We start from the raw sequence: 15,461 nt of genomic DNA on the forward strand, positions 1-15,461 counted from the left end.
TTACTTTTACCGTCAAGTATTGAATAAACTTGTGGATATTAAATTCCTCGTTATACCATTGAAAATTAACAATTGCGATTCCACGCTATGGGGTGTTTGGCTTAGCTTATATTTTTGTGCTTATGCTTATATCTTTTTGAAGCTTATAGCTTATTTTATATATTTTTATAAGCTCTTTTAAGTGTTTGAATTAGCTTATATTCTACAAGTTGATTATACATCTTAATAAGTTGTTAAATTCATCATTTTTAATTTGTTATAGTAATAAGCTACTTCAATATTATTAATCCATCACAATTTGAAAGCAAATGAGTAATTTACCCCCTTAAACAAATAAGTTTCTTTAAATAAGCTAAAAAATCATCTTTAAATAAGCTTCTTTAAATTAGCTTATAAGACTAAGTTAAAAAAACTAAACCAAACACCAAATTAAGCTTATTCTATAAAAAAAAAAGCTAAAAAACTATAAGCTTTGTTAAAAAAGCTAGGCCAAACACCCCCTACATGTATTTTTAGATTTTTACTATCCTAATTATATACAATTTTATTATACCAGTAAAATAGAAACATAAAAACTAAAATCAACCGGTTAGTAGGTTACTTAATTACCAACAAAAATAATATATAATAAAAACATTTTCAAACCCAATTCGATAAACGAGAATATGTATGTTTTAGCTAATCAGACCCGATACCGCGATACCGCAACATAACAAATCTATAAAACATAAAACCATAGGGACCAAATATGGCATACAATATTATTCAACCATTCGAAGTAGGAGACAGGTAACACCAATTGGTGGTGTTTTACTTTTTACATCAATCATACAATAATCACACACAGCAATATGTTGATCATCATCCTCAAACCATGGGCTTGTTCCACCGGAAACCAAATCGAAACCCTAATTCCATCCCACTTTTCACCGTTCTTCTCATTATTCTCCTTCTCACCGCCATCTTCCTCTTCGAGGTACCTCTTTTCCCATTTAAATTTCACATTTTTATAACTTTTTTCTCATTCAGGCATTTCGTCGAACACCAGGTGGACAACATCTCAACCCAAACCAAAACCATCATCGGATACAATCTAAAACCAACCCCTTGGCATGATTTCCCGGCAAAACAATTCAACAACGAAACCAAGATCGCCAGAGCTTCAAAGATCATCCAATGCTCGTATTTCTCTTGTGGATTTAAGTCTCGTAATGAACAATTTACATTCACCGGTGAATCTAACCGGTGTCCTAGCTTTTTTAGGTGGATACATCATGATCTTGAGCCGTGGGCCGAAACCCGCGTTTCATATGATCATTTGATGGAAGTGAAGAAGTTTGCGTCGTTTCGGGTTGTGATTGTTGGTGGGAAATTGTATGTGGATTATTATTATGATTGTGTGCAGAGTCGGGCGATGTTTACGGTTTGGGGGATATTGCAGCTGCTTAAGAGGTATCCCGGGAGAATCCCGGATGTGGATATGATGTTTGATTGTATGGATAAGCCGATCATTGAGAGGAATGAGTCGGTTAAACCCGTGCCTATTTTTCGGTATTGTACCACTGCGAATCATTATGATATCCCGTTTCCGGATTGGTCGTTTTGGGGCTGGTAATAATTTTAATCCGGTTTATGTTCGTTTGCGAACATGAGTAATACGTAGTGACTTCGTAACATTTTAAACAATTAATTACTCCGATTTATATGTAACGTTTTTGCAATTTGTGTTGTGAATATTTCTCTCATTCCTGGTTAACAAACTTGGGTTTATATATATTTAGCTCGAGAACGGGTGATTAGAACTAATAAAATAAAATTGTTGGAAGTAAAGAGTTGATATATATATAAAAATAAAAATTTATAACTATTTATTTTAACACTTTTTATCTTTGAAATCAAAATATTAGCTTCTTTAAAAACTCTTATACGGGTTAACTGGTCAACGCACTTTTTAAAATCATTGAAGTCATAATAATCTATGATGTTTTTGTGGTTGACTTTTTCCCGCTATTAACATTGACCATATTTGACCAAGCCAGAGACTAACATTGGACCATGGGAAGAAGAGTTTCAAAGCATTAAAGAAGGTTCACAAAAGCAAAGTTGGAAGAAAAAGCATCCGTACGCGTACTGGAAAGGCAATCCGGATGTTGTTTCTCCAATTAGAGAAGCATTGCTTCAATGTAACGACACGATACAATGGGGTGCGTTAATCATGCGTCAGGTACGTTAATATGAATCTTATAATATTTTTATTTATATCTGCATTAACCTTTCTTTTCACATATGTTACAGAATTGGACACAGGAAGCACTAGATGGGTTTAAGCAGTCAAAGCTCTCGTCCCAATGCGATCATCGGTACGTTAAAACAAGCAAACCGATTATCAACTTATGATGATCTGATTCTGATTATTAATTGTAGGTATAAAATATATGCTGAGGGTTACGCTTGGTCCGTAAGCTTAAAATATATCCTGTCATGCGGTTGCGTTACGCTTATTATAAACCCGACATACGATGATTTCTTCAGCCGTGGTCTTTTCCCAAAGAAGAATTACTTACCAATCTCTCCAGACAGCATATGTCAGTCGATTAAAACCGCAGTTGATTGGGGAAACGTGCATCCAGCTGAAGTGAGTTATTTAATATCATATAACCAATTAATCACTTTCTAAACCAAATCAAAACATAACCTTATTTGGTGTTTTTAGAGTAAATTACACTTTTCGTACTTTAGATTTACCACAAATTGCTTGTTTTGTCAACTAAGGTAATTACAAAGAACGACTTTTATTTGAAAATTGTAACACGTTTAGTCCTTTCTACTAACTGGTGCTTAGAATTCTCGTAACTTTTTACAAAATTAGTTTTTCGCTCTTACACTTATAAGACAAAAAAGTGTAATTTTTACAAATTTTTTTACACGTTTTGTCCTTTAGGTGTAAATGCAAAATAGTCAGTTTGTAAAAAAGTAAAATAGAATTTTTAACACCAGTTAGTGGAACGGACGTAATATTTTACAACTTTTTAAATAAAGGACGTTCTTTCTAATTACCATAGTTATAGAACAGTTCAACTGACCGTTGTCATTTTCTCGTGTTTTAATAAGGATGAAAAATGCAATTTACTCGTGTTTTAACCTCTGTTTCGATATGACCGTTGTCATTTTCAACAGGCGGAGGCAATAGGAAAAGCAGGGCAGGATTTTATGGAGAGTTTGAATATTGATAGAGTGTATGATTATATGTATCATTTAATAGTTGAATACGCAAAGCTGTTGGATTTTAAGCCCGTTCGGCCCGAGTCTGCATTAGAAGAGTGTGTGGAGTCTTTATATTGTTTTGCTGATCAAAATCAAATACAGTTTCTAGCAAGATCAGTAGCTTCGCCTTCAGAAACCCCGCCCTGCAAACTCCCTGCGCAGGGGAACCGACAGATTGACAGAATGATAGAACAGAAAAAGAAAATTATAGAATCTAGGCAACTTTTGATGTAATTTGTAAGTTTTTAGTCTCAATTGTGTATGATCCATTTAATTAAAGTTTATAGATTATTTATTGTTATCAAGTATCGTCTCCGCCATCACCATTTCCACACGCATACTAATGCATAGTATGCGTTGTTATCTGCGTATGTTGTATAATTATAAACATGTGGTGTGCACTATAGTGTATAATTATATGAACACATATCCTCATCTCCGAATTATACATGTCAAAACATGACTTCAGATGCATAAAACATTTTATACAGTCTCTTTATTATACATTTATACTTAATAAAGTACTATTTTATATGGAACTCAGGGTTAGACTTATTAAATGTGAAGTGATTACTTCCCAAAATACAAAATAATAATCAACCAAGTTAATTCAGGTGATACGCAGACATCTTCAGTTCATTGCTTGATGGGTCTCTTGAGTTGGGCCTATTAGCTTAGGCCCAACAAGATTCATAACAAATTGAGTATTCAGGTTCGAGGTCATTTAATCTCGACTTGTCAATGTGGGGATAACACATTTGGTAGAGGCGTCTGTCTCTTAGCGGCGAGGTCACAAGCTCAAACCTCGTAAAAGAGTAGATTTATTGGTGTAATATATAGTATGAGTAACATTTGCTGTTCAAGAAAAAAAACTAATCTCTACTAAATTTAAAATTAGAAGATTGAATTTCGAGTTGCACACAAATGTCTCGACTCATTTACACTCATAGTATACTGTGTACACTACTAGCGTAAGAATCTAGATCAACTCATCAAGTTCCCATTAAAATAGGATCCAAACAGGTAAATACATTTGCCATTTGTTAGTTATTAGTGGCATCCCAAAAACGTCTGGGTCAAACTATAGCTTTCAAATTAGTGGATGTTGCCAAAGGGAGTGGCGATGCCATACGCACGCAAAAGGGAAATAATGTCAAATAAGAGCTCTTTCTTTAGTAGCGAGTCTAACTTTACAAATGCAATTTCTTTTGACCTCACTGGCTTGACTGGTGGGACATCAACGCTAACTCACTAGACAGACAATTAACCAACGGTTCTGTTATTCCTGATAAACTGAAGTCTAACTAAACACATTATAATGTAGAGAAAGATGCAATACAATAATTGCTTAACGTACAAGAATACAATAATACTTATATTTCATGAAATCGATCCATGTAATCACATCACAAGATCTCGAAATCATCAATATATATCCAATTAATCATTGGTTCACCGAAATAAACAGTTTTGGATCGTTAATCGACCAATTTTTTACTTTTATTCACGAAAATCGTTTTTGAGCGTTTTAGTTTTTGGCTGAGCGTTTTAGTATTTTTACCTTTGAGCGTCTCACGTACCCATCGTATATTAAGACATTATTGTATAGTATCTCAACCGTAATACTTTTGTCTTATTTTCACATTTCCCCCTTAATAATTACATAAAGTAGTATTTGCAACATTACATCAATCCTGACATTCTATTTGGCACCAACGGCTATGATGAGGTTTCCTAATTTTAAAATATATTCTCATTAATTTCATAGATTGATCTTCCTTGTTGAAAACCCTACAACACCCTCTTCATTCCTTATATAAACAACATCGATCTACAGTTAATATACATACAATACAATACAAACAAATCACTCAACTCAAACATCATCTTCTTCAATTCCCTAACATACCGATCATTCTTAATTCTTCAATGGGTCGTGCCAAGATCCCCATGGAACCCATCACCAACCCGAAAAAACGCAAAACCACATTCAACTCACGAAACAACGGCATGATCAAGAAAGCCCGAGAACTCGCAACCCTTTGCGACGTCAAGATTTCCATGATCGTCTTCACCGATGATCAAGAAACCCCACAGATCTTCCCACCCGATGATCATGACAAGGTCAAGAATTCGATCGATGTTTATAGCCGTACCCGACGTACGAACCCTGAAAGCATCAAGTGGTACACTTTATCGGATTATTACAATGAGAGGAAGATCAAGGTTGAAGAAGAACTTGTGAAGGAGAAAAGGAAGAACTCGGAGGCCAAGTTTCCTTCTTGGTTCGGTTTCTTGGATGGTTTCTCGGAAGCGGGGTTGAGGGAGTTCGCGGTAGGGTTGGAGGATAAGATCGTTGATGTCGAAAGCAAGATTGAATGTCTGAAGAGTATCGAATATAATGTTGAATATCCTTATGTGGGGTTATATGATAATAATATTATTAATAACCAGATGATGATGATGATGATGCAATCATGGAACCCTAACTTGATGGACCCTATTATGAGGCCGTCTGATTCGATGATGAATACGATGTTGAATGAAGATGTTTATGATGAGAATTACAGTACTGTTGAACCTCCTTCGTTAATGGAACAATATAGCTTTCCGCATGAGTCATGGCAGCAGTTCTTGATGTCCGGGTTTCAGTGAATTATTAGTTACTTTTAGTAACTCATTTACTAGTTAGCTATGATTAGTTTGTTAGTTTGCTGGCTGTACGTGTTTTCGGTTAAACCTGGTTAATGATATTAACTTCTTGCGGTTTCTGTGTTCGTTTGTCCATTGAGATTTCAATTATTAAAATCACTCAAAATTATTACCAAATTAAAGTATCAAATATTGCTCATTGCTCATAAGAAATTTTTAGTTTTCTTAAAATATTGTACTTGACAAAATTCAATATTTTCCATTGGAGTTTGGGTATGAGATTGTGGCCAGCCGGGTTTTTTCGATGAGTATCCCCTAATACAATAGTTGTCGTACTGTGAAAAAAATTTGTAATCAATCTCATGACTGGCTTCGTATGATAATCGTATCCTAACACCATTCCTATCACCCGTTATGAATGTTCGGCTCACGATCGGTTTTCCACATAAGTTCTTGTCTCTCAGTAATATTCAGAGAATTGAAATCAGTTATAGAACTTTTTATAAGTCTTAATTTTTACAAAAAATTTTTAGAGTTACAAATTAATGTTCCAACTACTGCAAGGTTCTCAAAAGTAGTAAATAACTATAACTGTACCAAAGTCCATTATCCGGCTATATTGATGCTCACTTATAGTCTTAAAGAACGTAATGATTTAAATTTGTTGCTTGTGATACCTTCTAGAGTGTCAAGAATGGTAAATCTCATTTTATTAACCCAAACCACAAATGTGTAACCCCGAGAACAAACAAAAGACACTTTAGATAATCAACATGACGATCTTTTATAAATACAAAATATAACTAGAAACACAAAGAACGAGAGGAATCATCAACAATATGTAGGGGTGTACACGGACTGGACCGGACCGGACCGGACGAGAGCATGTCCGTGTTCGTCCGTTTAGCTTTTGACGGACAAACGGACGGTTCACGAACACTCTACCGAACGAAAATTCATGCCCGTGTCCGTCCATTAAGAAATTGAGTTTGTCAATGTCCGTCCGTTAATATTTTAAACAGGCGTTAGCGGGCGATAATGGACAAACAGACACTAATGGACATTAATGGACCAACGAACATGTGAACATTAATGGACAACGAACACTAATGGACAAATATAAATGGTTACATATTAATAACAAACATAAATCTAAACAAATTCACATACAAATTTGGAATTACACCATATAACATCCAAATATACTTAACACTTAATATATTTAAATAAAGTGGATCACTGTATATAAGAGACATCAGATATGTGTTGTAAAATAAAAGTGTTATTAATAACACTAGAAATTCCACAATTAAATTACAATGCTGGATACATCTACACACTAACGATATCGGACGAACATTACCGGACGTAATCGGATGAACGTTACCGGACGTAATCGGACGAACGTTACCGGACGTTCACGAGCACTATCGAACGGACTTGACCCATGTCCGTGTTCGTCCGTTAAGCTTATCGAACGAAATTTTTTTGTCCATGTCCGGTTCGTTTGTTAAATGGACGAACATAAACGAACTTCTTGCCGAACGGACGACCGGACGTTCGTCGGACGTCTGGTTCGCTTACAACCCTAACAATACGAAACCCTAAGACTCCTTATAACTTATTAACTTTTAAAAGTTAAAAAGGTGTTTGGGTGATGTGACTTTTTAGTCTTTTTAAAGAAGGAAAAATGAGTTTTGATAAGTTAAGATAGAGTAACTTATCACAACAACTTATATAAGTCAAAAGGAGGTGCAATAAGGAATCCCAAACATGGCCTAACTCAAACGAATACGATGAAGACCATAATTGTTAAACAACAACCAACAACAATCTCTAGCCCAAGTCCACATTATCTTTAGCTCAATCCCAAGCACATGCATATATATGAATCCACAGCCCAACTCAATTACATAACATAAACATGTATTGAACGATTCAGTAATCTTTTAATAAAGATTCAATGACTTTGTGTTAATGGCGAATTGTTGATTTTTTGGATCCCTTTATGAGCTTCCTTGGGATGGAAGTTGCTCTTGTCTTGTTGGATCCCTTTATGAGCTTCCAAATTTTGTTTTTCTTCAATAATCATGCACTTGAAGCAATTGATAATTAAATGTGCAACTTCCATCCCAAGGAATAGATATATCACTAAATACACAAACCAGTTGAGGTTTTGGGGGACGAATAACACCAAAACAAGCGAAAGAGGCATATAAACAAGTCCCAAGTAAGGGAAATGTAACACCCTTGGCAAACACATCGTCCCACTCTTAGGCTATCCCACATCGGCCGTGGACAAGAGAGATCCTTGGTTCATAAGTAATGTCCTGTCTCTTAACATCACCAACGCGTTTTGGGCAACCAAAAACAAATCCGTGAGCTCTTCGTGGGCAGAGCGGACAATATTGGTGGTGCGATGGGCGGGGTGTTACAGGAAAGTAGGAACCGAAATAACTCTTATTGAGGATCTTGTCATCATCATATTTGGAACAAACACATACAATTGCGATCTCATAGATGGCACACGCAAGCTAATACTTGGGGCTAAGAACTGTCAGCACTGCAAGCGATAAAGGAACAAGGAAAGCCGAGCTCAAAGCACCAAGTTTCAAAAGGATGTAATATCTATCCCTTGTTCCACAAAACACGAGCCCACATGTTACTTCAACCCAAATAAACTAGTTTTATACCCGTCTGATGGATGGGTTGTTGCATGTAGTAATGTCATAACTACTCTTTTAACATTCTAAACGAAAACACTATCTGTTAATCGCCTTCAAAAATTTTCTCCAACGATTTCACTTCTTGATTTCTTAATCTTCTATTTTCGTCACAAAATTGCCTTGTTTCTTCACAACAATAGTCTTCTCCAAGCTTACTCCACCTCCGCCCCCACCACCTCCGATCATTGACCGGATAGTGAGTTGTAAATGCAGTTATCGTCGTGTGTGATGTCACCTGAGTCATCAAGAAAAGAAGTAAAACTTAGTATTCAGCTTGAAGGATCTAGCTTTTACTATCTTAAGGTCAAATTGGGCAATTTTCTACATTAAACCTGACTTGTTCATCTTTACATGTATAAATATGACAAATCGAATGTTGAGATGATTCATTTATTTTATTAATAAAAACTCCTTGAAGGATCTAGCTTTTTATAAAACCGTGTATTGATCACCCATTTAAAACAGTTACCCAAGCCCTATATTAATAGATATAACCTTTACCTTGATGACCAAGACATTACCGTAAATGTAAACGTTTAATAGTGAAAAACAACATTTGAATCAGTTAGCTTAATAGATTGTTATCAAGCATCATCTAAGAAAGCTTGAAGGTTGACTGTAGTGGATCCGCCATTGTCGAGAGCTTTAGCCGTCAAAAACCGCCATTTATGTGCATTCCATCTCATATCACCGCCGCCTTCTCCTGCCATCACCATCTCCAGACATCAGACACCTCAAAATCTCAACACCTTCCACCACCTCACCCCATCACCATCTCCCGATTGGAAGGTACTCAAGTTGCTCGATCGCTTTGATTGATTTGATTTCCAAGTCATTAAAACTATTAAGGAATATTCTTGAAGTGGTTTTTAGTGCATCAATTTGGTCTTTAGCAACTTAAACAAGATATAAGAATTGTATTTGGATTGTGAAAGCATACATTTTAGTATTCACGATATATATACATGTATAAATACAATGCCAATATTGATCTAAATAATGCAATGGCATCTTTATGGGTAAAAAATACTTAGTGAATATGAGACCAAATGAATTGGAACTTTTAATGAAGTCAGTCATCTTTTTTAGACATATAATATTTTAAACGAGTTATGCTTTTATCTTAAACATATACTATTTTGGTTTAAAAATACAAAGAAGATAGTCTTACCATTATCACACTAAATGCCCGTCCACCGAACGGTTATAAAACTAGTTATAAATATTCATGATATAAAAAGTCTAATACAACATTATTTGTGTATAATGTAAATTTATAACACAACTAGTGTATGTTATTAGAATTTACCATTGTACAACTGCTCCAAGCATGAAACCGTAAACATAAATTGGCGTTGGTCTCAGTAGGGAGCGTTCTCCCTTCTCAAGTCTCATCACTTGTTACTTGTGTTTGCTTGGAATAAAAGCGTGGTCTTTATAATTAACTTGTGCTGTCTAAGTGACCCGATAAGCAACTGCCAGTTGGAAGTAATTTCAGACTCCAACTCACAAGTCGCTGAACTTGAGGGACCAATAATGACAAGTAGGTCATAGTGGTTATGTTTTCTAATTGTATTGTAATTATAATAGGTAATGTCTTTGATAACAAGTTAGGTTAGTCCTATATAAACATGCCATGGTTAGACATTACAGATTGTGGTGGTGTGAGATGCAACCGAGTTAGGGTTCATCCAAGAGACACGCACGAGATGTAACCGAGTTAGGGTTCATCTAGATGTAACCGAGCTAGGGTTCATCAAGAGTTAAACGAGTTAGGGTTTGAGAGTTGTAATCAGTTTTTTAGTAATATTTTCTGATTAATATAAACGAGAATTAGTCATTTAATTTGTGTTCGATTATTGATCCGGGACTTGACTGCCTTCCTGCCTTTAAGTATGATATTAAAGCATTAGTTATGTTACATCTCGAAATCATAACAAGATAAATGTTTGAAATTAAATATTAATATTGACTTTATGATGTTTTTTTATGTTCCACCTACCTTTTAAAACGTAAATAACTTTTTATGTCTCATTGTTTAAAAAATCACATATAAAATCAAGCATATTTTTATCTTTAAATTGAATCCCATAAAATAAAGATATTGTTGTATATTTAAAAAAAATTTAAATCGCGATAATTGAATGTGTATAAAGGGGCATCTAGAACTTTTTAGCACGATGATTTTAAGCGGGGTGTCTACTTGCGTCTAATAGCTACGGTATTTATAGGTTTTGTTGAACACAATTACCCTCTAACCCCTTGTGACATGTGACACCTTCTAATGGCTTCCAATACCTTTTTAGACACAATTGACTTTTTTTACTTTTTAGCATATCCCTACCTATAATGTTGTTTAATCACCTACACGCGCACGTAGTAAAAGATCCTTGTTTGTATCATCAGATGACCACTTCCAAATAACAGAGTTTCCATCCGTCTGTAATGGTAATAAGTTAATATACATGGCAAAGCGATATTATTAATTTATTGCTATTAGAGTATGTATTCGCATACCTCATGTTGTACGTCATTAATGTATTCATTAATATTGCTATATGGTCTCCCTCGATGCTCAAATCTGATCTTGGGTATATGATTCTCTCCATAACTCCATCTCTTCATGCTTGGACATTCTTCCACTCTCATATTCTCCAAACAAGGATATTTGATGGTAGAATGGCCAGAGTAAAAGCTCTTGAGTTTGGGAAGATAAACGAGCTCAATTTTGGTAAGAGGTAACATGATATTTGTGTCCACCGATTCAATTTCACTTCCAGTTGTTCGCTCATCTCCTGTCGAAATGACAACCGACAAACTCCTACAGTTGCCAATATGTAAATCTCTAAGATTGACTAGCCCTTGTGCAACACTTAAAGGGAATAAGTTCAATATAGAGGGGCAACGCCAAATCGTGATACTCGTTAGATTACAAAAGCTTATATATTGAAGTGGCCTGTCCCATAAAACTTCCAACCTATTGAGAGTTTAACAAGATGTTTTCCACTTGGGAAAAAACCTTCCTTTGTTTTACATCCAGGTCTAATGTCTTCACCAAGCTCCTAACATCGTCACACGCTTCCACTTCAATATGCTTTAACTTGTCACAACCTTCTACATAAAGGTATGGTAGGACGCTATCCAATTCTTTTATATACGATTAAATTAAACGTTCACTTGCCTGAATCAGTTTTATAACTCGCATCGTGAGTGGGAAGCTTCTTTTTGTAAGACGTAGGATGCGTTTACAATCATATATTGGATATTCCCTGTAAAAGTTGTCCTCGATTAGAAATCCCATCAAAGTTTCAAAGTGGAAATCTTGAGGAATACAATGCAATTCTGGAACTTTTAAATGTAGAATTTTAAGCGACTCATTTAGTTCCAGGAGAAAATTGCAACTACTCTTCCTCAACCCAACATGCAACTCTTCCAACTTGATGAGCTTTGATATGACACCAGGTGTCACATAAGATAGATCTTCACATGAGTAAACATCTAACAACCTTAGATTGGTCAATTGCCCAATCTCTTTAGGGATATTTGTAACTCTAGTCTTTCTGAGCCTTAAAATCTCAAGACATGTTAATCCCCCAAGTATAGAAATTTCATTGAGGGATTTATTTCCACTAAGATCAAGCATACGAAGTAAGGTAAGTTTCTTTAGTGATTGTGGAAGAGATGACACGTCATTACGTGACATATCTAAAACTTTTAATTTGTCCATGCCTCGAAAGAACTCATCAGGAACAACTGAGAATATAAAGTTGTCTTGCATAAGAAAAGTGTCAAGGTGTGGGAAAACAACATCATGATCATGAAGCTCACGAATTCTATTTCCGATGAGTGATATTTTCTTGTAGCCTTCTAAGCATTTTTTTGGTTGCCATTCTCTCAAACCTCTTCCAGATTCCACCCAAAACTTGTCATTACCTTTAGAAATAATGAGCATTGCCATATCACGAACAAGGTCGTGCATTTTGAATAATTCTTCAGCATCTTCATCTTCTCCACCAGGCAATAACAAGAAAGATGGTTTAAGGGAGTCAACAGCTGGTTGAACTCTATATTTTGCACCTTGAATATTGCAATCGTGATTATCAAATATCCCTAGACACAGACAATAATATGTCAACCTTTTAAAGCCAATGATTCCATCTTCTGGGAACATACTACATAATAAGAAGCATGATTTAGCTACTTCACTTTCAAGATAGTCGTAGCTTAGCTTCAATTGCATTATTCCAATTCTTTTGAAGAGAGCATCCTCATCTGTTGGATCTTGTAGTCGATCAAGCGTTGCCTCCCAAGTTTTATATTCTTTGTTTCTTAAGGCTTTTCCTACCGCTTGAATAAAGAGTGGTAGTCCACCACATTCTTTAACAATCTTCGTTGCAACTTTTTTCAATGTACCATCCCATTCGCTTTTACCAACCGCACGCTCAAAAAGGTTCCATGCTTCTTCATCTTGCAAAGGGTTTACTGAAATATTCTTCTGAGCATTCATGGCCTCACACACATCTTGGTTTCTAGATGTAACCAAAATCTTGCTATTCATGTAGTTACTCCCACATGGGATGCCAATTTCCTCTAGCTTTAATTCTCCCAAACGTCATCAAGAATTATTAGAACCTTCTCTCCATTGATAATTCTTTGTGCCGCAACTCGAACCTTTTCTTGAATCATTTTAGCATCAACTGTTTGCGAAACTGTTACAAACACAATTTCTGCAAATTGATTCTTCATTTCTGCAGCAACTTCACTAGCTAGTGTAGTTTTACCTACACCTCCTAACCCATTGATTCCAACTATTTGTATCTTGTCATCTTCTATGGCTTCAATGACTTTCTTCAAAGTTAACTTTTGGGTATCAATATTTTCAAGACTTTTTCTACGGTAGAGGTCTGTGAATCCTGGGGCGGGTGCAGGAAGCGAAACACAAGTTTCAAAATCCTTACCGTCTCCTTGGTGCTGTTGAAGAAAAGAAGTTCTTTTTGTTGCCGTCTTACTGAATTGAAGGACGGTGCTTAAATTGCCACACAGCGGTAAATTTAAGCATGTCTTGTTAGCTTTCGCTTCTTTGGCAATAAACTCTGTGGCGTCGAATATTTCAGCATCTGCTTTCTTCATCCACTCTTCAACGCCTTTTAGGATACGTTCCCCTTTAGAATTAGCCAAATCTATGTGTTGCTGAACCCTTCCCTTCATACTAGAGAGCTTTTCGATTTAGTTTTTCAAGTTTTTAACATTTTCAGAGCAATTTTGAATGTAGGTTATCTCGGTTTTAGCCACACCACATAAGTAGTCCACTACTTTTCCAACTAGGGCGAGCCTCAGTCATTCTTTTATATATGATGGAATATATATATATATATATATATATATATATATATATATAGTTTAAAAAGGAAATTGGGAAGAAGAAGATTATGAGGTGAACCAAGAAACAATGACACTAATTATCAACTCATGGATGAAGGATAAAAGAATTGAATTTATGAAAGGTGTACTTACTTCAACAGCCAAAACAGATACATTACTTGAATTCAACACGAACTGAGTACAAACAGAGAATCAATCTCTTAATACGGAACAAACAAGATTCAAACCAACTGGATTTGAATATAAGCCCACCCTGTTTTTTAAGATGTAATAGTTGCTCATCAATAATGCATGCATCTTTTTTCAACTGCTGACCAATAATGCATCAACACCATGTTTGTATTATTGGTGAGATCAATAATGCTTACTTTTCCAAGAGAAAGCTTTAATTTTCTTTAATTGTGGGCACCCTCATGTCTTTGTGCTTTAATTTAGCTATCAAAAATATAGAGTTAGGTTATCGTTAGGGCGACAATCTTGACCCAAAGCCTTTTAAATGAGTCATTTGAGTTGTTTTAAAAATTAAATGAGTTGGTATGGATAAAATGTTTTATCTAAATTGGTCAAAATGAGTCATTTGAAATTCTATCCTTTTATTTTCGAGTCAAAATGGGTCGACAAGTTCAAAGAAATGGGTCGATGTGGGTATGTGTCCTAAGGAATATGACATGTTTCGGATCGGAACAGGTTTCGTACAAGACAGGTTTCGGATCGGAACGGGTTCGGTTCAGGTCTCAAGTCAACATGAGTTTTCACCCGTGACAGGTTGGGTTTGGTTTCTTTTTGGTCGATTCCGGACTCGTTTTTGTCTGTTTCGTTTTTTTTCGGTTTGAATTCTTTTAGTTTCGTTTTGATTGTTTTTTTCGATTTCGATTGATGTGGTCCGGTTTTGGCTTTTTTTTTTCATTTTCGTCAATTTTTTCGGTTTCGGTTTGATTCTCGGTGGGTTTTTTTTTTTGGAACGAGGACAACGTAGGATTCATTTTAGTGTTTTTACTTTTTTGTTTATGATTTATAATTTTTTTATTATTATTTTTGAAGATTTTTTTGAGGGTTTTTGATCTTAATAGAAAACCCCTCAAAAAAATAATAAAAAATCATAACTTAGTATATAAATAGAAAACAAAAAATCTAAAAAAATTAAAATGTTTCCACCGTTATTCTCTTTAAAAAAAAACTCAAAACCCGGTTTGACCCAAACCAAAACAACCATTTTTTTAATTGACATGTTCTGACCCAAACTCGTTTTGACACATGACTCATTTCAACCCATGACTCGTTCAACCCAACCCATTTTCCACCTCTAGTTATCGTACAATGATTCTTAACGTAGAAAAACGTACGCGAATCACGCTCAAGCCAAAACACAAAACGATCAGCCCAAAAAAAAACGCTCATACGCTCAAGAAACTCAGTTACACTCATGTCAACAATTAA

General features: G+C 35.4%; 1 protein-coding gene and 2 pseudogenes across 2 annotated transcripts; 2 read left to right on the forward strand and 1 right to left on the reverse strand.

Annotated features, from left to right (window-relative positions):
• The first annotated feature begins 735 nt into the window (after window positions 1-735).
• On the forward strand, window positions 736-3,570 carry LOC143554872 (uncharacterized; annotated as a pseudogene). Its single transcript, XR_013139095.1, has 5 exons — window positions 736-1,628; window positions 2,040-2,224; window positions 2,296-2,360; window positions 2,425-2,635; window positions 3,178-3,570. The product of XR_013139095.1 is annotated as an uncharacterized LOC143554872 (transcript).
• A 1,623-nt stretch (window positions 3,571-5,193) lies between these two features.
• On the forward strand, window positions 5,194-5,919 carry LOC143554886 (MADS-box protein CMB2-like). The gene is made up of 2 exons (XM_077044549.1): window positions 5,194-5,667; window positions 5,719-5,919. The coding sequence occupies exons 1-2, from the start codon at window positions 5,194-5,196 to the stop codon at window positions 5,917-5,919; spliced, it is 675 nt and encodes a 224-aa protein (XP_076900664.1).
• Window positions 5,920-10,998: 5,079 nt separating this feature from the next.
• LOC143554887 (putative disease resistance protein At4g27220) lies at window positions 10,999-14,179 on the reverse strand (annotated as a pseudogene).
• Between the last annotated feature and the right edge of the window lie 1,282 nt (window positions 14,180-15,461).

Source organism: Bidens hawaiensis, unplaced genomic scaffold (assembly GCF_021521415.1).
Source record: "Bidens hawaiensis isolate Kalapana, Puna unplaced genomic scaffold, B.hawaiensis_p1.1 tig00017861_1, whole genome shotgun sequence".
Classification (NCBI taxonomy): Eukaryota; Viridiplantae; Streptophyta; class Magnoliopsida; order Asterales; family Asteraceae; genus Bidens; species Bidens hawaiensis.

What these genes read in the sequence shown, in the direction of transcription:
- LOC143554886 (XM_077044549.1), top strand. Translation starts at nt 5,194, where the DNA reads ATGGGTCGTGCCAAGATCCCCATGGAACCCATCACCAACCCGAAAAAA. An exon ending in TGAAGAGTATCGAATATAAT is followed by an intron (nt 5,668 to 5,718) that starts GTTGAATATCCT and finishes ATTAATAACCAG; the next exon opens with ATGATGATGATGATGATGCA.